Here is a 24,807-nt window from a genome sequence, read left to right as displayed (position 1 = left end):
GCCTAAAAGCTATTTGAGCTTTTATTTTGAAAACTGCTGGTCACCTGATAACCCGGAAGTCCGTAGTTTGACAGTTACCGTCCAAAACATTTTTTTCCTCTACTCCTGTGGTTCACAGTGGAGCAGCAGGATAGCAGGATTTATTACATTAAGGTTATATGACGTGTTGGTTAACTAATGTAGCCGTGACAGCAGTAAGTGAAGTAGTTATTTTAGAGATTTTTCGTTGAATTTTGTTTCCAACTTTCTTCGCTAACAGTTAAAAGTTTTCCTGTTGCTAATCTTAGTTTACCTTGACCTGCCGGCTGGATCGGCTTTTATGACACACGAACAACTTATGTGAAGTTTTGTGTACATAAGCAAGTCATCTGCCGCCCGCGCACATGCCTCGTTTGGAAAAGACAAATCTCCGAGGCAGGGACAGGTAGGAACCTTTTCTGCACTCACTCTTTGGGTTTTAAGGTGGTGCTGGGGAATGAGGAGTGAAGGTCATTCAAAATAGCTTGTAATTTCCACTCTTTCTCTGTCTGTTCACACAAATCAGGCCACAGTTAGACTGGAGGTTTGTGCAGAGGTTCTGCAGCATCCAGAAGGTCTTGTTCCCATCATGGACCAGTCAGAGTGTCCTGATGTTTGGGACGCTGCTGGGCGTTACTCTGGCAGGTAACAGCTGGAGGAGTGTAATAGAACAAAAAGAGGAGGAAACTGTAAACTTAGACTGTGGTCTAACTTTGAGGAACTTCTGATAGCATCAGAAAGCTTGCATTGACTGCAGTCAAATGAGCCCTGACCACAGGAGGCTTTGTCTCTTTCTTGATGACCTTTAGCTAATCATTTTGCTCTTTTATGAGTCACTGTTTGAACTGACTCCTTCCTCATGATACAATGTGCTAACACGTGTTTTTCTGTCATCAGAGCAGCTGATCATTTACCAGGTGGGAGTCCTCCCCAGCCACTTCTACAATGTGCTGGCAGACAAAAATTACTCAGGCTTCAGGAGTCTGGTGGGCACTGCCATGGTGCTCATTTTATTCAACTCCACAGTAAGTTAAAGTAGCAGAGGAACGACAGAAGTCAACATACTAACACAGTAGCATTTATCCTGCAAAGCAAATAAGATTAACACCCTACAGACACGCTGTCTCACGCGTGTCCAGTATTTCTGTTTATGCTTTCTTGGGCGAGTCGCCCCTGAAAAAAATTTATTTTAAATTTTATTGAGACACATACCTGGTCAAATTAAAGCTATAGTAGAAACCCATCTCATATTGATTGGTATAGGTGTAGTCATTTAAATCATTTATATGATAATTTAATTGCTGTTCATACATTTGGAAATAACGTTAATTTTCTGCATCTTTCTTTTACTACTGTATATTTTACTAATATGTGTATTTATGGTAGTTTTGTATTTATAGTGTATTGTGATTTTAGCATGACAAGGGCTGGAAATTAACAATAGGTGTAAACTCTGTGTGCAGCATATCAGTTTCACGCACTGTATCAGAAGTATGTCAAACTGCATTTTCCCTTTTAAACGCTTAAATGAAATACGTAGATTTAAGGATTTAAGGAAACAGAAATAGCTGCTTTTAGCTGCTCCCCTATTCGCAAGGGGTCACCGCAGTGGTAGCTCTGTGTTTGATTTGGCGCCGTTTTTATGCCGGATGCACTTCCTGAAGCAAGCCTAAAGGGATTTGTTTCTCCTCTTGGGATCGAATTAATTAACGTGAGTCGTGCAGGTTTGGTTTGTGAAATATACAGTTTTTATAAGATTAACACTAAGTCTCTGCAACTGCATTTACTTTATTTATCAGAACCTGTTTAGTAGTGTACATTATCTGTTACATTCAGATGCGCATTTCAAATACCTAAGTCAAAAGTTTGATAAATAGTTTCTTATGTTTTACTGCATGGCATCACACCTTTGGATTGATGCTGTAACAGTAGCAACTTTATAAGGTCAGGACAACCTGACATGACCATTTTATAGCCGCATGCATTTGGTCTTGATTGTGTTTGCTTGGATTTTGAACCTAAGAAACTAACTTTAGTCAGCTTATTTAAGCATGTTGCTTTTTAAAGGAACTTCTGTGGCAGGTCTTTCCTGATCTATAACATCTTTATTTAAGTTATTGTCACTTATTGTTACTTTTTCTCTCTCCCCTTCTTTGTTGTTCCCCTCCCATGCAGTTGAAAAGTATTGACCAGTACATTTGCAATCAGATGTATGTCAGCTGGAGGAAGACGCTAACAGAGAGCCTCCATTCGGCCTACTTCCAGGGAAGAGTCTACTACACGCTCAACGTGCTCAGAGAGGACATAGACAACCCGTAAGCATGAATGCATTTCCTGGTTGGTGTATTGTTATGCATGAAAATGTTTTGCTGTCATTGTCTAATTGCGTTGTTGTGGGCAGAGACCAGCGGATCAGTCAGGATGCAGAGAGGTTGTGTAAGCAGATGAGCAGCATGGCGAGTCGCCTGATCATCTCACCATTTACCCTGACTTACTACACCTACCACTGCTTTCACAGGTGAGCACGTTGTGCTGTATGATCAACCCCATCACACACTGTGGTAGAGATCATTCAGCTATGTCGGGGTGCCACAGTTTTACAGCCACGTTTCTGAATATCTGTCCTTTAGACAGGCCCAGAGTACATAAAACAAGGGATGGAATTAGAAAGTTAGAAGAATAAATACCTGTTATATGTAATTTAAAGCATTACATGTGCTCTACAAAAGGTCTGCTGCAACTTTGACCTTATTAAAATTCAGGCTAAATTGGGGCTTCTTGTTAACCCCTAAGCTCTGTTTGACATTTCCAGCTGGAAAAAAAGAACAACCTTAAATTTAGTAACAGGCTGCAAAACAGTGAGGGCAAAAGAACAACCTCTACTATGGATGGGAAGCATATTCTGACATACAATAAACCTTCTTGTCCTTATCATCAGACTGCAGTAAGATTTGGAAAAAATGACTCTGTTTGCTTCCACTTTATCAAAAACTGTCAGTTAGAGAGAAGATAACAGCCTTGTAAAAATAACAGACCCCTTTAACCCTTTCTAAAAAATCCTGGGCTCAACAAATTCTACATCAGCCGTAGTTGTAGTAATACCAGGTGGTCTTTGTTGTATTCGTGCCATAGGTGGTGACCTTTGAAAATGGCGCTGGTTGCATTTATATAACATGTACAGCCTGGACTCGATATGCTGGCCTCCAGAGAGGAAAAAGGTTAAATGTGAGCTGTAAAAGCAGCAAAATGACTCTTTGAATATCACTGCGTGCACTTTAAGTGTTGTGTTGTTGATGTATTTTGATGTAACGGGCTCCTAAAGTTGTTTTGCTTTGCAGCACTGGCTGGATTGGTCCTGTGAGTATCTTTGGTTACTTTGTAATCGGGACTATTGCCAATAAAATCCTCATGGGGCCGATTGTGTCAACTCTCTTTGAGCAAGAGAAACTGGAGGGAGACTTCAGGTAGGTTCAGCCTTTATAAGTTTGTAAATTTGTGCTAACAGCAGATTGATTTAACCTCTAACAGAGTCTTTGGGTATTCTGCCAGCTTTGTTTGAAACAAATCCTTCCTGTATTTGTTGTCAAAGACACTTGGGTTCTGTTAAAAGGAAATATCTGTAGGCTTTGGCGCAATGCCTTCTGTGTAACACGGGATATGCATCAGCTTGTTTTTTTTTTAAAAGAAGAATCTATCACAAGCTGAAACAGCCTCCCTTTGTGTTCAGAGAGGAACAGATCAACTGGTTTCTGTTAAAGTGGATCTTTTATGGTTTTCTTTATTTCCTGTCATGTGTATACTGTCACAACAGCATGCAATGATTATATTAATCATGGAGAAATCCTCAAATAATGAGTTCAGGGTACACATGATCTCTGTAAGCCACCAGCTCAGGTTTCACACTGCTCTAAACAGTCAGATTCAGATCTTTATGAAATCAGTGAGAGTAGACAACAGAAGCCTCCTGAGGGGTATACTATGAAGTGAGATTGGTGGATTATTGAGGGAAACTGATCTGTGTGCTTTTCTATTGTAAAAGTGATGCTATTTGTTATATTTTCATATTCTTTATAGCTCTGTATCATCTGCTCCTCCACCTCTGATTGGAGTAGGTTGTGCTCTGTAGGTCTATTTTGTGCAGAAGGAAGCATTACATGACATGTGAAACGTGCGGCTGTTCCTACAGTGGATGAACTGAGAGGCTGTTCATCCACATTGCTTTGAACTGTGAATCATGCAAATATACTGTTGTGGGTAGTCTAGTAAGGATCTGGAAATGAGCGAGATGGATCTCTTTTAAATTGCAATTGATGCACATTTTTATCACACATGTTTTTTTCATGTCTAGATTCAAGCACATGCAAATCCGTGTCAATGCAGAGTCTGCAGCTTTTTACAGGTGAGACACAACCACAACATTACTGATGCTGCAAAGGTGGCTGTTATTGTTGCCAGACAGTTTGAGTTTATCTTCCTGTATTGATAAGATGTATTGATGGAGCTTATTCAGAAATCGAATGAAACCAGAGAACGAAATGGAAAAAAAAAAAATCCGCCTGTCTCTACTTGCAGAGCTGGTAAAGTGGAGCACATGAGGACGGACCGCAGACTGCAGGCTCTGTTGTATACTCAAAAGAGGCTCATAAACAAAGAGCTCTGGCTTTATAGTAAGAAAGTTCTATACCTTACTGTTATCATGCTTATATAACACTACTTTGTACACTCAACCTCTAAGCCTGTAATGTCTCCTTTCACAGTTGGAGTGAACACATTTGACTACCTTGGAGGATTCCTGAGCTACATTATAATCGCCATTCCCATTTTTAGTGGTGTTTACGATAGCCTCACTCCTGGTGAACTTAGTGCTCTCATCAGCAAGGTAGACATGTTTTATGTCTTTTCTTATTTAAATATCTCTTTTTATTTATGTCAAAATAGAACTTAAAACAGAGATATATAAACGATTAAAAAAAGGAACTGTGTACATCCTGGTTAGGCAGCAGTTTGAGCCATTTGTATTATGTTGCATGATAACCTAATACCTCAATAAATGTAAAAGTACCAGCCACCTTATTAGGTACACCTTTCTGGTACTAGGTTAGACACCCTTTTTTCTTCAGTGCTGCCTTCATTTTTTTCAACAAGTTTCAGCAAGATTCAACAAGGTGTTGGAAAATTCCTCACAGATCTTTGTCCATATTAAAATGATAACATCACACAGTCGCTGCAGATTTGTCAATTTCACATCTATGATATGGATTTCCTGTTTCACCAAATACCAAAGGTGCTCTATTGGGTTGTGATCTGGTGAATGCAGAGGCCATTTGAGTACAAGATTTCATGTTCAAGAAACCAGATTGAGATGATTTGTTCTTTGTGACGTGGTGAATTATCTCGCTGGAACAAGTTTCATTGGAAGATGGGTAAACTGTGATCATATAGGTATGGAGATGGTATGCAAGCTGTGATGCTTAAATGATGCTTAGTTGGTACTAAGGGACTCAAAGAGGAAGGACCCTCCTCTGACCTCTGACATTTAAATGCATTTTCACCCAGAGAGCTGCTGCTCATGGGATATTTTCTCTCTGTTTTTTTATTTTTATTTTTTTATCATTCTCTGTAAAGCCTAGAGATGTTTGTCTGAGGATAATCTCAGCAGAGGCAACAGTTTGTAAAATCCTCACACAAACCAGTCTGGTACCTAGAACCATCCCATGTTCAAATCCACCTTCTTCCTCATTCTGATGCTTAGCTAAAACTTCAGCAAGATGTTTTGACCATGTCTGCACGTCTAAAAGCATTGCCATGTGATTGGCTATTTCAAGAGTTGCAATAATAAGCTGCTGAACAAGTGTACCTAATGAAGTGGCTACTTCAATATGTGGGAGCCAGATAGTTCTGAGTATCTGTGCATATTTTTAACCTGATGACATCAATACTAAATTAGAAGATAAAATCCAAAACTGCTGTCTTGCATGAGTGCACACTGTCCTAATGCTTTCCTTACAGTGGGGCTGAAAGAGGAAATCCATCATGTTTGTTAGTAGAGTAGTTTACCCACTAGGTGGCACCAAAATCCTTTTTATCCCCTCAAAAAACGTAAACGCCATCTCTTGCGCTGCACAAAGATTTGACTTCTGAATGTTTTGTTGTGCATGCAGACCTTTTGAAAAAACAAACAAACCTAGTCTCTTATTGACTCTCTGCTTCTTATTCCCTCTCCTTGTTCACATTCAGAACGCCTTTGTGTGCATCTACTTGATAAATGGTTTCACGCAGTTAATAGACCTGTCAACTACTCTGTCAGATGTGGCTGGATACACCCACAGGTATCAGGCTGCATACTTAAATTCACCTCTTTGAGGACAAATGATGACAGCAGGATTTGTGTATACCGTCCACCTTTGCATAACCGTGTGTGTGTGTGCGTGTGTGTGCGTGTGTGTGTGTGTGTGTGTGTGTGTGTGTGTGTTGCGGTCAGGATCGGGGAGCTGAGGGAGGTGATGGATGACATCCTACGCAAGCAGTGCGACTACGACCCAGCATCAGGAGAAAGCTACGACTTTGACAGGTTTGTGTGGGCACATTATTCTCTGCTGCGTTAAAAAAAGAAGCACAGTGTGATGATTTAAGAAGCAGGCTGCATGTGAGGAGAATTTATTAGATTACATTAAACATACAGAAATGGAAACGGGAAAAGATGGTAAAAATTCATGTTTATACCAAAACCTCTGAGCCTCAACTACATCACACATCACCACCTCTCCACACAGTGACTTCAACATCCACGCAGGCCCAGTGGACACGGCCTTCATCGTGGACCATCTTTCATACAAATCCCCTTTCTCCGACGAGCTGCTGGTGGAGGACCTGAATCTGAAAATCAGCCAGGGAACTCATCTGTTGGTGGTGGGGAACACGGGCACCGGCAAGACTTCACTGCTGCGGGTCCTCAACCGTCTCTGGGAAGCACACAGCGGTGAGAGCAGAAGAACTGAGACTGTTTGGCCTAATTTGATCTTTTTTTATTATTGTATTAACTCTTTAGCAAATCGGGAGAAGCGAAGACGGCACAAAAAAGGGCAATAATAACAATGCATAACATGGGGGGGGGGACTAAGAATGACGGGAAAAATACATAAATAACAAAGAAACTGAGTCTGAGTTATTTAAAGAGATTTGTATATGGCAAGTATGAACATGAAAAACAGATCATAGTTTTACACGGATGTTGTCATGTATTGTTGACAACTCATCAGTACTGCACTTCACTGACTTGAGGAACAATAGCAACAACAAAGGTTCCATTACGTTAAATTTTATGTTTTTAAAAAGCCACGATATGGGGGTAAATAAATTTACTAGCTTGTTTTTGTTTATTTATTTATTTTGATTGGGAGAGATATGAGAAGGCAGTGTAAAGCCATCAAATAGAAACTGTAAAGCACAAATACATTCATTCAGCTGTCTGTCCTTCATTTTCCCTCAGGCTTTGTCCAGATGACCACGTGCTTTGGGCCCAGAGGAACGCTCTTCCTGCCACAGAAACCCTACCTGACCGATGGCACTCTGCGTGAGCAGGTCTCTTCTTATTGTGCTGTTTTTCTACAAATTTCTTCTTTTATATAAAGCGCTGATATGTTTATATCTAAAAAAGAAAAAAGAAAAACTTTAATTACTGAATTTACTGAAACACTTGTTTCCAACAGGTGATCTACCCACTGAAGGATATTTACCCTGCATCAGGTATTGTATTAAATGTGATCAACAGCTAATTAGCCAGAGGAAAACTACTCTATTAGTTAATCTGTGTGTGTGGTGTATTTTGTTGGGACAGAGACAAGCTCATCACTGTGTTACATCTGCCTTTCTTTTAAAACAACACCTTTAAGTGTGTCAAAACTGGGGAGAACGGTTGCTGCAGTTTTGAATGCGGCAGGACTCATTGTCCCTGTGCCACTTAGTGTCTCAGCTGCTCAGCGGTTTGGGCCTTTCCTTTGTTGTAATCTTTGCTACAAATGCTGTCGGTGGCAGGCAGGACAGCACTGCACTCAGTTCCTTTTGCTTCAGCTTTGTCTTGCTGAAATCATCAAGATTCAAGATTCAACAGCTTTATTGTCAGTACAGTAGTGTACCGAAATGCTGTTTCACCGTAAACCCCCCATGGTCCATTTATAAATATATAAAAGATATATCTCCAAGAGATATAAAACTAGGAATTACAAATAAATAACATGCTAGGATTTGATAAAATTAGGGCTAAAAAGGTACTAATTACTAACTATACAATACTATAATGGTAACTATACAATATTAACTGCACGATAAACAAAGACAGGACAGAGACAATACAAAGTGGAATGTGCAGTAGGTATTGAATACCAGTTTCAAGTTATCGTTAGGATATTATTGACGAGGCATGACAAAGACGTGCAAAATGTGCAAATATATTATAATTTAGATGTGTGTTCAGAACTATGTGACTGAGTGTTCAAGTAAGCATATTGTTCCCAGGTCCAGTTTGTAGTGGATTTGTGGAAGTTTTTGTTTTTGAGTCTTTTGATGAGTATTATAAGGTGTTTGTAGAGGTGTATGTTTATATCAGTCCTTTTATGGTAGTGAGTTGAGGGCTCTGACTGCTTGGGGGAAGAAGCTCTTGCAGTGTCTGGTCGTTACGGTTTTAATGCTGCGAAACCGTCTGCCAGATGGAAGGAGGGAGAACAGTGCATGTGAGGGGTGGAAAGTGTCCTTCACTATGCTGTTCGCACGTCGGATGATGGGTCTGTCATAGAGTTGGGAGATGGATGTGAGAGGGCCTCCAATGATCCTCTCTGCTGTCCTCACTATCTGCTGCAGAGACTTCTTTTCAGTTAGGGTGCAGTTCCCATCAATGCGTTCCCTGCAGTTCTTTTTTGTTTTTTTTGACTGATTACACAGGACAGTTTGTCTGTGCTCTTTGACAACAGTTTCCATGTTTCTGAGCACATGAATTTCCACTACACTTTAATTCTACAAGTTCTTAAGTTGTTAAGAAGAAAGCTCAGCCTCTCTAAAGAGCCCTCTTTAAGTACCTCAGGATCTTCTATTGTAAATTAACCTCTTTAGCAATGAACTGTTCGACCAAATCAAGAATCAACATATTTTTATTTTTTACAAATATATTGTGTGTACGTGTGCGCGCGCGTATTTATCTTACTGAGGATCGTTGATACTAAATGGCAGTGCTGTAGAGAATTCAAGAAAAACCAGAATTACATGTCATGTTTTCAGGGTCGGTGGATGATGACAGAATTATACAATTCTTGGAACTAGCCGGAGTGGTGAGATAAATTCTGCTTTCATCTCCAATGCATGTTATTTCATGAAATTACTATTCATTTTCACTCATGCTAAATAAAACCTTGATGTGTGTGCAGTCCAGTCTGCTGAAACGGACGGGCGGGCTGGATGAGAAAGTGGATTGGAACTGGTAAGAAACAATTAAAGAAGTAAAACTGTGTAATACTTCCTCAAGCTTGTTTTTGTTCTCTGCAGGTATGATGTTCTGTCTCCAGGTGAAATGCAGCGTCTCTCCTTTGCACGACTCTTCTACCTGCAGCCCAAATATGCAAGTATGCTCCTCTGGATACTCGCTAGAGCATCTCATAAGAAAACATGCATGCACTGATGAAGTTTTTAGTCGTGCTGAGTGTGTGGTTCAAGTGAGCTGAGGCTGTTTGCTGTGTTTACCGGACTGATGTGTTCTAGTCTGCAATTTTCTGGTGTTTGGACTTTAGTTTTAGATGAAGCCACTAGTGCTTTGACCGAGGAGGCGGAAGCACAGCTGTACCGAACTTGCAAACAGCTGGGCATGACTTTGGTCAGTCTGGGACATCGCAGCAGCCTGGAGAAGGTAGGCCAAACATCCTGACTCCAGTTAGGATAACTGGTGGAAATTACAGCCTGCACACTCAAAACTTTTGCTGTTCTTGGACACATCTTTTGCTTTAGTCACTGTTGTTGAGCCAAATCCCAGTAAGTGGGTTGCTTTGTATGACTCTTCCACATCTCCAAAAAGAGTAAAGTTGATCAGCAATACATTCTTGTGGCTTAGTTTCACCTGCCTTCTCTTACCTTGTTCTCAGATCTGTCCAACTGTTACTACATTATGTGAAACTTTGTTTTTCCAGTACCATGATGTCCAGCTGAAGCTGTGTGGAGAAGGCCGATGGGAGTTAACAAAGTTAAAAGGAACTAGCGGAAACCTCAGTCTCAAAGATGAAGCAATGTGACTGTGGCCATCTATTTGAAATGCTTTAACCAGTGTTTATGTTTACACAGTGTCTTTAGAAGAATGTGAAAATTCTTCCTAGAACCAAATCAATCAAACTAATCCACTATTAACTTTTGATTTTTAGTGTGTGGACTAAAAAAAAAACTGGAATTTCACCCAATCACTTCTTGGTTCTGTTGCTTTTGTGTACGCCATCTGTTATCCCCAAAAATGGCAGCTTCTAGACTGACCTGGTCTTCAGCGGAGACGGTGCTTTTAATCTAAATATTTTTAAGAAAAAGATAATAATCGAACACATGCTGAAGAGATAAGGTATATAGATGTGGGGTGTACTGTAAGGCTGTGATTACATTGTATTAAATTATATACTATTGACTCAACATCGTCTATCAGTGTGGGGAATAAGGAACGTAAAGGGTCCTCGCCGTGTCACTCGCTAACATTCCAGTGCTCTCAGACAGCACACTTTGTTCTGTTAACAGAGGTACTTTAATAGTTTGAAGAAGGCTCGTGTGTCACACCACTCAAAAAGTTCTGGTCCCACATAAAGTTCACATTTTAAGATAAAAACAAAAACAACTCTGTAAATCTTTAATGCATTTATGTGACTTTACAGTAGCTTAGTGTACAACATTTCCAATGGGAAAACGTTATTACTGTGTAATAAACAGACTTTCACACAATATTCTTTTTAATTCCTTCTAAGAAATGTCGGTATGTCTGCTCACATGAAAATTGGTATATTTGATGAAGGCAAACAAAATTATGCCTTCATACTATGATCCCAGCTTGAAGTACATCAACATTTTGTGCTTTTTAATTCACATTATTTCTTCCGGCATGTGATGGCTCAAAAATGCCATCTCCTACCTGATATATGAAATTTGAAACAATAGAAAATTAGTTTTGACCCTAAGAATCACTGATAGAAAAATCATCCTATCAAAATGTAGGCTAAAAAGAGACCTCTCATATGTAGTAAATTCTTTCAGCCAGACTCTAATCCCATATGGTGATACGACCCTTTAAAGTTTACCTAAAGTGCACATTTTGAGTTTCTCTGTAGCGAATTATCACCAAGCAATGCTTTTTTCCCGTTATTGTGTCATAGACAATAATTTGGTGCAATTTTTTTTCTCTGACTCTATACCACCTCTTGTGACATTGAAGCTCAAGGTTAGAAAATTGTGCTGAACAAAAACAAGATTTTGGATTTAGAGTTTGAATTTTTGTGTAAAATTAATTCGTTTGCAGTTTTTAGCCCTCTGAATCTGTTCAAAATCACCACCCTTTCAGCTTGTTCGTGGCCACAAGTGGCCAGGATAGGATTCAGAGGGTTAGATTGTCAAATTTGACATTGACATTTGTTTTTCCAACCCTGAAAATTCCATGTTTCCCTTTCTTAAAGGGGATAGAACTTGTAAAATAGTCCAAAAATTGAAATTTCATCTGGCTTCATGAAATAACATTATTTTGTAAAAAGTTCTGGGAGGTTAGGTGGGAACTTTTTAAAGGTTTTGTGGGTCTGGTTTATCTGGAGAGTGTAGACAGATTTTAAAAGAGCCTATCGGAATGATCTGGCTATTAAAAATATGTGTTCATACAAAGGCACAGGTCTGGTTCATGAAAATGGAGTGCAACATGCAAGCTTGCCTTGTGCACTCTTCTCTCCTTCAGAAAACACCTTATGATCGATTTTTACTCAAGAGTTTCTCGTGACCTTGAATGATCTCCTGAACTGCTGCAGGATCATCCAGAGTACTCAGGTCGCCCAAACCCTCCAAGTCGCTCTCCACAACTTTACGCAGCACCCGTCGCATTATCTTACCCGAGCGGGTTTTTGGCAGACGCTTGGCAAACTGTGACGAACACCAACACAATGAGAAGTTATTAAATAAAGTCAGATCATGACTGCCAGCATTTTCAAGTCAGCACTACAAAATTACCTGGATGAAATCCGGAGAAGCGTACTTGGCGATCTTTTCAGATACCATGCCGTTTAGCTGCCTCGACAAGTCTGCCTCTTGTACATCGATGCCTTTTTTAAGCACCACAAAGGCGTAGACACCTGACGATGCAAAAATCACACATTTATCTGCTACATTTAGCAAAACACATTGCTGACTGATTTACACTGAAAGGAACTGTGCTGAGTTTCTTACCTTGTCCTTTGATGCTGTGTGTATACCCTACGACAGCAGATTCAGCCACTGCAGGACACTGATTCTGTTTACAGAAGTCACAAACAGGATAAATTCAGCATCTTCATACTTTGTGGTTCTTCTAGAAAGACATTAAACTATTGCTTTAAAACAAAAAAATTAAACAACAACCATATAGTGCATCTGATACATCAGCCAATATGTTTTTTCTTTCAGATACAGTAAACTTGAACAGATTTATAACATTTGTAATATGTAGTAATTTATTTACTCATTTTGGCTCCGCCCACCTCCACTCGAATCGGCTGTTTATTGCATTTTGGGGCTTTCCAACTGAGAAGTTGAAGATTGCCCTCTGGTGGACACAGTGTGCAATGTCAACAACATGTTTGAAGGGCGTCTTCTTTTGTTTTCTTTTTCTGACCGTTATAAATGCCAATATTTATAGATGGGCAAATAGTTAATATTGATCTGTAATATCAGCGAAGTGATGAGCTGATAAGTGAGCTCTACAGCGCATTACTATTTAGGCTGTGGGCTGTAGCCGGACCATGCTCCCATTAGCAGTGATGCTCCTCAACATAAAAGTCAGGTCAGTTTTACAGAGAAATTGAAGATTGCTCTGGGGCTCCCAGAGAAAGATGCATTGTGAGCTTAATAAGGACTCAACTTTAAAGATGACGTGGTTTTTGCTTTTTAAGCTCAGAGCTGTGAACCTTGTTTAATCAGGTATCTTTGAGCTTTTGAAATGCAAGACATTCAAGTTAATCAGTTATTGGCCTTACCACTACGTCCTCTATCTCTGCTGTCCCTATCCTGTGACCGCTCACGTTAATGACATCATCAAGGCGGCCGGTGATCTGGTAGTACCCCTCCTCAGACCGATAGGCACCGTCACCAGTAAAGAAGTAACCTATATTATGTGCACCAGTACAGAAGGATTTAGAGACTGTACATTTCTCTTTCTGTGAAAACAGACATTAAGAAAACAGAGGCGGTCTGTTCCTGAACTCGTAAAACTGTACCAGGATAAGGCTGGAAGTACGTGTCAATAAATCTCTGGTGGTTGTTATGAATGGTTCTGGCCATACCAGGCCAAGGTTGAGCCATACACAGGGCTCCGGATGTGTTGTTGGAAGTCAGCACTTCGCCCTGAAGAAATCCAAAAACAATGCTAAATGTTAACCAGAAAAAAACAGTGTTACAAAACTTCTAAAACATTCCTAGGACACACAGAAACGCTACATTAAACCTCATTTAGCTCATTGGGTGATTTTTTTTTTGCTATGTTTTGGTTATGAGAAGCAGGAAAAAAAGACTGGCTCAGGGACATCACTCCAACTGTCAGCACAATCTGTGCTTTGCAAATGCTAAAGCAACCTCAATCAGCACAAAACAGAGCGACAGATTTTTAATAGGGAGTTTGGCATGCACACACTTGGCCTGATCGTGGGAGTGGGAGGAGTATCAAAAGTGACACAGCTGGTGGCTATTTTATAATCCTAATCTGACCCCATCTCCCAGGTCGTTCCCAGCCATCCAACATTTGCAGGAACAGCACACACACACACACCTCAGTGTCCATAAGCACCGGGTTAATGCCAAAAAAGGGTCGCATAGCCATTCCTGGGACAATCTCTGCGTCTGGGTCTGATGGCCTTGGTGCGATGCAGATGCCACCCGTCTCTGAGAACAGAGCAGAGCGAGTAAAGTGTGAATATATTTCAACATTTTTCCTTCAGATTACTCTGCCCTGTCCCTCACACTCAGCCCCATGCCAACTGGTTAGTGTATATAAAAAACTTTAATAAGCTTTCCAGACAGACACATTTAGTAAATTTAATAGTACAAAGGAATAAATTACATCCCACTGTTAGCTATGGCAATTATTATTAGTTTTATTATAAATTTTATTTGAAACTTGGTAGAGATGTTCCCCAAAGATCCGCACTTGGCCCAGCGATGTGTTCAGTATACATTGTATTTCTCTGCTTAGCCACATTGATTTAAACAGTTTTTGCCAATTTAATGTTGCTCAGAGGATTTTTTTTGTTTATTAAGCCACTTAACACTGATCTATGAATCATTCAAGCATAAAAGGTACCTAACTCAAGGGATGAACCAGTGTTGTGTCTACACACAACAGACAAAGAACCAATTTAGGCACTTTTTAGTAGCAGCATACCAAAGTTAACACACTTTGACACACACAAAACAGTATTTTTAAACTCCCAAAGAGTTATTAGCTGAAAACCTGATATTTATTGCCATAACGTGAATTATGTTCTTTAAAAAAATTGAGGAAATTCAAAAGGAAGACCTGACATAGACCATTTTTTAAAATCCAGGTGCTAAGTGGAAGGTTGAATGTCAAGAGGTCCTTCTTGGGGAAGGGAAACCTCAACATTATTGAAGGCGTGTGGGATCATCTTAACAGACAGCAGAAAAAAAGGCAGCCGACGTCTAAAGAAAAGCTTTGAATGTCATCCAAGAAGAAAGTTTGACGAAGAGAGTTCAGGCTGTGAACTGAAGAACTGAAGAATAAAGGCGGTCATATCACTTGTACGAACTCTGTTTTTGCCTAATATACTGCATTCCCATACATGTTGTCATAGTTCAATAAATCGCAGTTTGTGAATCTACTGTAAGCCCTTCTCATAGCTACAGATGTAGATTGTGGAATTACAGCCATACTAAGTAAATTAAATGCTATTAGGTCTGCGTGGACATCAGGGACCTCTGGTAATCCTCCTGGTGGTGTTGGTAGCAACAGAGGGGACTTTCTACAAAATAGGACACAACAGATGATTCGACAATAGCATTAGCCACTGGCATCCTGTTTACATCAGCTGTAACTGTGAGAGTCGTTGCTTCACAGTCCCAAGAAACAATGTGATTAACAAAAACAGTCCAGGTCGAGCACACAGGCAGTTAAGTATAAAAACCGGAGACAGGAAGCCCGGCTTCCAGTTTGAATTTTGCTGACTTTGGACACAACTAGGTTATCTCTTTTTCCAGTGATTAGATGGCATCATGTGTCTGAAAGTTTAAATACACTAAGCTATTTTTCCCCTTCATTTGCGCTGATTGAAGCTACTTTTCAAGCTCCCATCATCCTCTGTCCTCTCACCTCTCCAGTCCTGGATCATCCTACATGGAGGCTGTACGCCAGCAACGGCTCAAAATCCATTTTCCTCTCTAAACAGGCTACTTGCTTCCAGATCAACCAAATGGCATTTATGAATAATGCCACTTAGCCCTAATTGAAAACACTGGACCATGAAAATAACATAACAACATAATCCTTTTTACAGAAGTAGGGTATTTAGGTCATATCTGTGTCTGTAATTCTCAAGCTCATGATGCTCTAATGTTTAATTATCGTCAATTAATTATGGACTTTTGCCATTTGTATGGTAATTAACCCTGCTCTGCACCATTAGGTCATTACGCAATCTAATGAAGAGATAACTGACATTATTAGCAAAATCAGCTGATTTCTAACATGATGTTATTATGTCCCATCCAATGCTACACTTGTGCAGCATTTTGGAATCTTTCAGTCATCAAACGCTGAAGGACACGTTTATTTTGCAAGTTCTTCTTTCCAGTGGAAACTTCTGCATAAATTCTGCAGTCACAACATGTGCATCCTGCTGTCGAAACAAGCTAACTGCCACAACTGACCAATAAAAAGGAAGGGGGTAGACGTTTCTGCTACCTTCTGATAACCCTATGTAAAAGAAAATAAAGATAAAAAAAAGCAATTGTGTGAAAGAGTAGAAAAGAAAACTTATGAGAACATTTTGGTTTGGAGCTTTAATAAATAATAAAATATAATAAATATGATGAAGCAGCAGTGCCTGCCTGATAAACTGGTTCTGGCTACATCCTAGCTTCCCGTTTGTTTGTCTGTTTTTTGTATATTTGTCACACTTACATCTTTTAGATCAAACAATTTAATATTATACAAAGTTACCTTGAGGGTAAATACAAAAAAATGAGGTTAATCACAGTTAATTCATGATTTAACAAGCCGGGTGCAATTGCTTTTCAATACAGGGTCAGATAGTTTTATTCCTTTAATAAATTAAATCATCATTTATAAAACTGCATTTTGTATTTATGATGGTTTTATTTGTATAATATTACAATTTGTCTAATTATTTGAAGCACTTAATTGTGTCAAATAGGTAAAAAAAAATACTTTTTCCACAGCACTGCAAGTGTGTTTTAACTGTGTGTACACAAACAAGGAGGATGTACAAAAGCCAGTACAAAAGCAGCACTTTTGTTCTGATATCTGCCAGAATTACAGAACCGAGCGTAGGCGGGCTGGTGAGACCTCTGTGTGGGAAAGGTTTATCTCAGCATTCCAAGTAAGGCCACAAGGCAGACAAGTTAGCGTGTTTGTTGACGTGAGCAGAATAAATTGGTGAAACGGAGACTCGTCACGTTTATCCTAACATTTTGTGAAAGTCCAACCTGTTTTTACGTTTGGATACTCAGTGCTGGAATCACATGATTTTGGTTTGGCACCACAGACTAGTCCACAGGAGAAGTGCATCCTCTTCAGATCTAAATGTCCTTATCCCCGCTTTGGTGGTGGATGACTTGAGTGTTAAAGCCACTGAATTTTCTTCTTTTTTTTCTTTAAAAAAAAAAAAAAAAAAATCTCATTCCTTTGGTTTCCTGAACCGCTCCTGAAATAATCTTTAAGTCTGAGAAGAAAACACGTGGTTTGATTTTTAACTCCTAAGAGAAGAGAAATGTCTCTCTCCCTCTCTCTGTCTCACACACACATTACGTAACACTGTTATTGCTACAGGGACTCAGGCAGCTTCTCTCCCCTTTAAGATGGACTGTTTTAGTGTCTGCAGACGTGGCTGTGTTTGAGGAGGAGTTCATGACCTTACAGTAAGTTTCCATTGTGGAAGGATTAGGAATGAGGAATGTTCTAAGACTCACCGTGAAGCATGAAAATTCAATGTGAGCACAAAAAAGGAATTATTACAGATCAGCTAGAGAATACAGGGCAATATAAGGAGAGTAGGACAGACTATAGACTACACATCTGTATCTTATTGTTCTATACATCATTTGAGAAGTATGATCAACGTCTCTTTACAGGCTGGGATTCTCGCCGTTTCTCTCAAACGTGCTGTAATCACATCGCTACGCAAGAAACAATAACTTCAATCCACTGATTGTTAATAATTACCAGTTATTAACTGCAAATAACTTGGGACACCAGGGTCCAGCTGACTCACTGGTATTTTAACCAGCCTTAGTCTCTTTGGTTGTTTTATGCAGACAGCTGCATTAAAAAATAAAATAAAATACAGAATTTTGTAACTTTACTCTTTCCAATAATCTAATATTTAAATTTCTGAAGTATCCAGCTGAGTTTGTGCTACTGTAAAATGTAGTGTAGTGTTGTAAAATGCGGTGAATAAACCTGTCACTTCTGTGTGTTCGGTTACCGGTCTGCCACCAGGTGTCCACCACAGGACAGCGTCCGTCCCCGACCACTCTGTGGTACCACTCCCATGCTTCGGTGTTGATCGGCTCGCCCACTGCAGACAGACAAGAATAGCTTAAATCATACGGTACTGTGCAAAAGTATTCAGCCACCTGTCATTTCTTTACAATTTGCTTCCACAGAGACAGACTTTCTTTGGGAGCAGAGCGGTTCAGTCCAGCTCTTGAGTCATTCGGCAAACTTTAGCCTTTTCTCCGTGTTTCCCCTCGTCTTGACTTACTTAAGGAGGACATACTACACACCATGCTAAGATTTGGCAAGTTATTGGCTAATAGCTCTTTATGAGTAATCTTGTTGGCGCAAAAACAGTATTTTATGCCTGTCAAAGTGTGTTATAGTTGCCATTTTAGATTTGAATAAACAACCAAAAAAGAAAATTTCCTCGAAAAATTGTCAGGTACAAGGCCCGGACAGAAAATAAGTGAAAAAGCAGCCAGTATCCAAAGAAAAACTTTAAAAGACCTTCAGAAATCTTGAACTATTGCTCAAGAAAAAAAAAATGCTGGAAAGTCTCTTTCAACACAAAGAAATTAGAGATGGCTTAAAACTTTTTACACAGCAACTCTCTGTCTATAACCGCCTCATGGCTTCATGTCTATTGCTACACAAATGAGAACCAGGTGAAAAAATACTTATTCTTTCTAAGCGTCCTGTTTCACATACCAGACCCGAGGGTTTTGAGGGTGGAGCGGTCGTACTTGTTCACCCACTGATCTCCATACTTGAGCAGCAGGCGGATTGCTGTGGGGGCCCCATAAAACTGGTTGATCTTGAGTCTCTCAACCATGTCCCAGTATCTTCCTGTGAACAAGACAAAATGTTGATTTATTTTTTTAACTTTTGGGTTTAGGATAAAGCAGTAGCCTAACAACCGAACCCTTCAACTGTTTTTTATATTTATTTTTAAAAACCTATCACTTGAAGAAGCTTTGCCTTTTTCTGTGCCAATAACGGCTCAAACAATGGAAAACTTTGCAGATTGTCATCTACATGTTGTAGCTGTTTACTGTCACCAGGGGGCAGTGTCACAAACAGTCTGCACACTACTCTTGTTTGTGTTTTTATCAGTCCTTCAGCAAGCCATAACCAACAAAGAGCCGAGTGTTAAACCAATCACTTTTCATGCTACTTCTCCCACCATGTGAGACACTCGGCTATCACTTCCTGTTCTGGCTTACTTTTCAGTCAATCAGCATTCAACCTGCATACGGTGTCAACCATGGGAAGCTACACACTGCTGGTTTTTCATATGACTGCATATCAATAATCCTTCACTCTGCACAGTCATAAAGTTATGCAAAGAAACGCAAACACGGTATCATAAATCCCTCACACGGCAGTTTGCTGCACCATCTTGTGGTGCAATCTGGAATTACACAAAGGTACACCCCAGCTCTAGTTCAACTTCAGCTGATCTCTCTTTAAAACAATACATAGCATGAAATAGGAGCACTTGTTTCTTCACATAAGTTCATTTCGTCAGGTTTTAAACTATCATTAAACACAAAAATTTACAATATTGTCTTTCCATCAAAGAAACATTTTACTTTTTATTTTGTGATAGTGTATTTGGACACCTCAAATCATAATTTCCATTTTGTTGTAATCATGTTCATACCTGGGTCTGGGTAAATAGGAGTGCTCTCAAACAGCACAGTGGTTGCCCCGTTGGCCAGCGGCCCATAGACCACATAACTGTGTCCCGTTATCCAGCCAATATCCGCCACACAGCCAAATACATCACCATCGTGGTAGCTGAAGACATACTGGTGATGACAGGGAATAATTAGAGGATTAGACGAGACAAAAACATAAAAATACTTTGAATATTCACTACCACGTGGCTCAATATTATACTAATATTTGACCCTTCTGAACACAGCAAAAATCTTGAACTGTCCCATCATGCAAAAAACATTTCAGAGAACCTCCTCATTTAATGTGCTGCAAACCAGGCTGAGATTTCCTCTCACACATAGTCACACGGAATTAGACATCACATTTTTGCCATTTATGGCCTTTGTTGGGAAATGGGAGCTAAACACTGTGTTTGCCGATAATGAAAACAGTGATTGTTTACCCTGTGTGTGAGCGCAGCATACAGAAGGTATCCAGCCTGCGTGTGGACAAGACCTTTGGGCTTCCCTGTGCTGCCAGATGTGTAAAGGAGGAACAGGACGTCCTCGCTGTTCATGACAGCTGGCTCACACACAACATCTTCCTTTAGCATCTCCTGTACGATGCAGTGAATAAACACAGTTACAACACCATTTATATTTTTAAGGCCAGATCACAAGAAGACACAACAACCCGTGTTTAGATTTTGTATCTGTCACTGTGCCAGGAGGTCAGTAGAGCCTGTGCACAGTTGTTATACCTGACAGTCACTAGTCAATCTCCTGATTAGTTTAGCAGAGGCTAGCTAAGAAAACTGGTTTCAAGAGCTAACATAGACACACATATTCCAGCTGTTCAGCCAGAGTCACTTTAGGTCCTTGTTCGTCATGAAACATGAGTGTGAGATTTCTTAATTTCTCATTTCTAATGTTTTGTTTGCTCACTGCAAACAATATAATATAAGATGCAAAATGCGCATGCTAGTATTGATTGTTTTTGTTTACTGATCAGATTTAAAAGAAACTCACATGAGTAACTGTGATTTTTCTTCTTTTGGTTATTTGTTCAAAAATACCAAATTCGCCCTCTACAGCTTGTATTTGGATTTTAAGGATTTGATTGGCTTTCTGCTCCCTCACCTCCTCCATGGCAATGTCCCTGGCCGTCATGGTGACCGGATTGTCTGTTCTCATTGCAACAAAAACCTGCTTTACTGTCGGACAGCTCTGCACTGCTGTGTCCACGGTTTTTTTCAGCTCTGTGACCTTACCACCCCTGACCCCCTGGTTCACCGTGATGACTGTGCTGGACTGAGCTGCAAGAAGTTGAAAAAAAAAAAGAATAAATAACACAAAGAAACAAACAGTTTAAAATCGCCTGTCTGATGTTTTGGAGTATCCAAAAAGCTCTGATGTTTGGGGTATAGGCATGGCCCCTTTGCAGGTGTTCTGGGTTGTTTTACACTGAGACATTGGTAGTTAATTAATAAGTTCCTTATGGCTGCATTAAACTATGATTGCACTTTGCAACCTGTTTCCCTTCACTGTGGGGCCTCTTGATTTAAGAACTAGGTTTCTTCGAATGATTCCTCAGTCAGATTTCTTGGAACTGGGGGAGCTGTTTCAATGCCATGGACTGTTTGCCATGCTCCTTGAGACAAAGGGAGTTTTTGTAGAGTGGTGAGCTGCATTTTGAATGCTCAGTTGGTAGGCGGCTGTTATGTGGGGAGTCTATGGACTACAGTGGGCAGCATGGGTAACAGTATGGATGCTAGGACCCAAAGTCTCACAGCTAACCACTGCACTCGGTATGCAGTATGATCAGTATTGATCACTTCACTCAGTGTCTTTAACTTTGTGACTTATTTGATGTAATGTTATAAATGCAAACATCCCGCCCTGCTCCTTAAAGACATAAGTTACATATTGATTCCTAGTTTTTAGAGCCGTTTAATAAGACAGTTGCAAAATCATGGATGAAGAACCAAAACTAAATCACAAAAATGATTAAATATAAAATATTGGGGACCTTGCTGAGGGGAACTACAGATTGGGTCGATGAGTAGTGCCCACTGGCACAGCACATGATGTCATTTGCTCCGCTGTGATATTAAAATGTTGACAAGTGCAGCTCTAAGGCAGCTTTAGGAGCTCAATAATAACATCTCACCATCCCTGATTCGCTCTGCCAGGGCATCTGCGCTGAAGCCCGCAAACACCACGTTGTGGGCCGCACCAATGCGGGCACAGGCCAACATGGACGCCACGGCCAGCGGGCAGGTAGGCATGTAGATGGTGACGCAGTCCCCCCTCTTCACACCATGCCGCCTTAACAGGTTGCCCAGTCGACAGGTCATCTCCAGCAACTCTCTGCAAACACATGCTCATGAACTTCAGGAACCAGAACCATCAGTGCAACACCAACTCCAAACTACTTACCCGTACGTGTACTTCATCTCTGACCCCCTTTCATCTCTCTCCCAGATCAGAGCCACCCTCTCAGGACAGGTGTGCACATGGCGGTCCAAGCAGTTCACTGCAAGAGTCCGGAAGGAAGCACGCAGAGAGATGACAGATGTCTCCTTGTGTACTAATCAGCACAGTGCCATGAGGATACTGTATGTGCAGATATATGACATACAGTAGTACCTGGCTTTGCTTCTCAACATAAAGGGAGCACAGAAAACTTTGTGCGATGGCACACATGCTTATTGTATTCTACTTAAAAGTGGACGCAATCTCACCGGACACATTCAGCTTTCCTCCCTCGAACCACTTGATCTTGCCTCGGCTTAGGTCACAGTCCTGCACGGTGTGGAAAGGAGTGCTCCAGCAGAGCCTGTGGCGCGCCACAGCGGCCCAGAAGCTCTCACTGTTGGAGACGGACAACTCCCGCAGCGCCGCGCGGCCCGACACCCCCTCTAAGCCCGCAGCCTCCGGCATGAACGCCGCGACGTTGCACCGACTTCGACCCGAAACATGGAGATAAGAAGCAAGAGTCCGACGAGCGAAAGAAGAAGCGACGTACTTGGAAGTGCAACCGCACGGCAGCCACATATTGTCAGTGAAAGTGCTCTGCGCTTGCTGGACGATGTTCCCGTCACGTATGAGGTCGTTGAGATATCCTGGAAATTACACAGATTAAATTTCGAGAGTTGAAAACTTGGAAACTCCGAAGAGTTCAAAGAGGAAGGGCTTGAGGAGTGATGCGTTAAAGGGCGGTTACAAACTAGTGAACATATCAAGAAAATAAACCCACCCCCACAGAGTTTCAAGTTGTTTTTCACCGTGAAGTTGGGTAATGTTGAAATCAACCTCATTAAAGTCTTTTCAAACATTGCTCACCTCTGGGTACAAACTGTTTCTCAAATCCACCACTTTCAACAATAAGACTCACTGTTTACGTTGCATGCTGGACCATCATAGCCACGTATGTTAGTTTACATCTACAAATCTTTATTATTTCACATTTAAACGCTTTAAACAACTTCGCTGAGCTTCCCGGATATTAACGAACATCCGCAGTACAGTTTAACTTTGGCTTTGATGTCTTCACTTTACAGACTGCCACCTACGATGCCAGCTGCAGCCGCGTACAGCTTGTACTTAACTTCACTTAACAGTGTTTTCGTATGTGGCCACCAAGTGGAGCTGCTTTGTTTGGCTCAAAAGAGTGGTATTTAGGGTGAGTAAAGAAGAGCAGTTGGTATCGATCCAACACCAAATAAATACCAGTTTGAAGTATATTTGTTTATTTTCCCCAAAATATTAATTTAATAGAATTCATTGGGTTGCATACACAACTTAAATATAGAAACATAGTATTAATCATATTGTGCTAGTATAGATCCAATGCAATCAATATCTGGATCAATCAGCCCATTAATGAGAGCTTAGACAGAGGCTTTACAACAGTGTAAAGTTCTGCTTGTTGTATTTTACACATCACTGTGAGGATTGCTTTAAAGATAAAGAAGTGCTGAGATAAACTTTATAAAAGTAAAACTTCCATCATACCTAATTCCAGGTTCATACTTTTTTCTTTAAGTTTACTAGAGAAACTTTGCGTGATTCATAATTCAAAATAATCCTCTTTTATCTTCTACTGGGCCTTTCTTCTGATTGGTATGGATGATCTGCTTTACATGACATCATGTAGATCCAGGAGAAGAAAAAACTGCCTGGGACCTTGGCTCACATGGACTGCTTGCACACCTTATTCTAAAGTCATGTTTTATGTACCCCCATTCACCATAACGTTCAGTGTATAACAAAGATGAGCACAAACATAATAGGTCTTGTTTATTCAAGCTGTGTTGTACAGGTTGTGTGTTTTGGCTTCTGTAGCACACTAATTTCCTAACTTTTGGTATAATTAAACTTTATCCAGTCTTATGCAACTGTGATGACATGTGTCACTACAGCAGGTCCTCAGTGGGTTTTTTAAGTAGGTTGGTTAGTCATTTCTGTACTAAAAAACATGTTTTATTCTAAGACCTTAACTCACCAGTTTTTTTTAATATTCATCCATTTTCTTGACTGCTTATCCTATCCCACCTTTCACCCCATCACAGCTGGACTGGTCAACAGACTGTTGCCGGGCAAACAGAGAAATAGACAACCATTTACATGTACAGCTAATTTAGAATCAACCTGACAGGCATGTGTTTGAATTGTGGGAAGAAGTCTGCGAGAACCCACACAGAACATGTCCTCGAACCCAGGACTTGCTTGCTGTGTGGTGTCAGTGCTAACCCCCACACCACTGGGTCATCTTTAATTTTATATGTAATATTAACACTATATGTAATAGTATTTATCCATCCATCCATCCATCCATCCATCCATCCATCCATCTTCTTCCGCTTTATCCGGGGGCAGCAGCCTAAGCAGAGAAGCCCAGACCTCCCTCTCCCCAGCCACCTCCTCTGGCTTATCTGGGGGAACACCAAGGCCAGGCCAGCCGACAGATATAATCTCTCCAGCGTGTCCTGGGTCTGTCCCGGGGCCTCCTCCCGGTGGGACATGCCTGGAACACCTCACCCAGGTGGCGCCCAGGTGGCATCCTTGTCAGATGCCCGAACCACCTCAGCTGGCTCCTTTTGATGTGGAAGAGCACATCACTCTCTACGGCTCTACTCTGAGCCCCTCCCGGATGGCTGAACTTCTCACCCTATCTCGGGATAGGCCAGCCAC

The 24,807-nt window shown here is 40.7% G+C and overlaps 2 protein-coding genes across 6 annotated transcripts; one reads left to right on the top strand and one right to left on the bottom strand.

Annotated features, from left to right (window-relative positions):
* The first annotated feature begins 58 nt into the window (after nucleotides 1-58).
* Nucleotides 59-10,974, top strand: abcd4 (ATP-binding cassette, sub-family D (ALD), member 4). Of its 4 annotated transcripts, XM_082506735.1 has the most exons (20): nucleotides 59-194; nucleotides 288-424; nucleotides 545-663; nucleotides 916-1,043; nucleotides 2,194-2,333; nucleotides 2,420-2,536; nucleotides 3,357-3,482; nucleotides 4,367-4,417; nucleotides 4,591-4,685; nucleotides 4,776-4,897; nucleotides 6,256-6,347; nucleotides 6,500-6,589; nucleotides 6,792-6,997; nucleotides 7,508-7,599; nucleotides 7,728-7,764; nucleotides 9,289-9,338; nucleotides 9,435-9,487; nucleotides 9,553-9,629; nucleotides 9,795-9,910; nucleotides 10,188-10,974. In XM_082506735.1, the coding sequence occupies exons 2-20, from the start codon at nucleotides 384-386 to the stop codon at nucleotides 10,287-10,289; spliced, it is 1,854 nt and encodes a 617-aa protein (XP_082362861.1). In that variant the 5' UTR covers nucleotides 59-194; nucleotides 288-383; the 3' UTR covers nucleotides 10,290-10,974. The 4 variants fall into 4 exon arrangements, with proteins under 4 accessions (XP_082362861.1, XP_082362860.1, XP_082362862.1 ...); XM_082506734.1 differs by having other exon boundaries at nucleotides 59-424; XM_082506736.1 differs by lacking the exon at nucleotides 10,188-10,974 and having other exon boundaries at nucleotides 59-424; nucleotides 9,553-9,625; nucleotides 9,795-9,906.
* On the bottom strand, nucleotides 10,868-23,137 carry LOC309689972 (acetyl-coenzyme A synthetase 2-like, mitochondrial). 2 transcript variants are annotated; one of them, XM_082506733.1, is made up of 15 exons: nucleotides 22,957-23,137; nucleotides 22,356-22,736; nucleotides 22,051-22,147; nucleotides 21,782-21,981; nucleotides 20,752-20,927; nucleotides 20,076-20,228; nucleotides 19,614-19,761; nucleotides 18,659-18,796; nucleotides 17,937-18,029; nucleotides 14,027-14,139; nucleotides 13,479-13,605; nucleotides 13,239-13,366; nucleotides 12,454-12,517; nucleotides 12,238-12,359; nucleotides 10,868-12,150 (listed from the first exon to the last, which is right to left on the bottom strand). In XM_082506733.1, exons 2-15 carry the CDS (start codon nucleotides 22,666-22,668, stop codon nucleotides 11,977-11,979), a joined length of 2,046 nt encoding a protein of 681 aa, XP_082362859.1. In that variant the 5' UTR covers nucleotides 22,669-22,736; nucleotides 22,957-23,137; the 3' UTR covers nucleotides 10,868-11,976. The 2 variants fall into 2 exon arrangements, with proteins under 2 accessions (XP_082362859.1, XP_082362858.1); XM_082506732.1 differs by lacking the exon at nucleotides 22,957-23,137 and having other exon boundaries at nucleotides 22,356-22,834.
* Nucleotides 23,138-24,807: the final 1,670 nt, after the last annotated feature.

The sequence above is a fragment of the Aulonocara stuartgranti genome (assembly GCF_965226115.1).
Source record: "Aulonocara stuartgranti genome assembly, chromosome: 15".
Lineage (NCBI taxonomy): Eukaryota > Metazoa > Chordata > Actinopteri > Cichliformes > Cichlidae > Aulonocara > Aulonocara stuartgranti.
Note: the sequence above shows the minus strand (reverse complement) of the source record. Positions and strands in the feature narration are given on the sequence as shown.

Bases quoted from the DNA above. Each gene is read 5' to 3' on its own strand.
- abcd4 (XM_082506735.1), top strand. From the start codon at position 384: ATGCCTCGTTTGGAAAAGACAAATCTCCGAGGCAGGGACAG. The intron at 6,998-7,507 runs GTGAGAGCAGAA...ATTTTCCCTCAG, and splicing joins TCTCTGGGAAGCACACAGCG to GCTTTGTCCAGATGACCACG. The intron at 7,765-9,288 runs GTATTGTATTAA...TCATGTTTTCAG, and splicing joins GGATATTTACCCTGCATCAG to GGTCGGTGGATGATGACAGA.
- LOC309689972 (XM_082506733.1), bottom strand. From the start codon at position 22,668: ATGTGGCTGCCGTGCGGTTGCACTTCCAAGTACGTCGCTTCTTCTTTC. The intron at 19,762-20,075 runs GTAAACAATCAC...TGTCATCACCAG, and splicing joins ATGCTGCGCTCACACACAGG to TATGTCTTCAGCTACCACGA. The intron at 13,367-13,478 runs GTACAGTTTTAC...CACATAATATAG, and splicing joins GTACTTCCAGCCTTATCCTG to GTTACTTCTTTACTGGTGAC.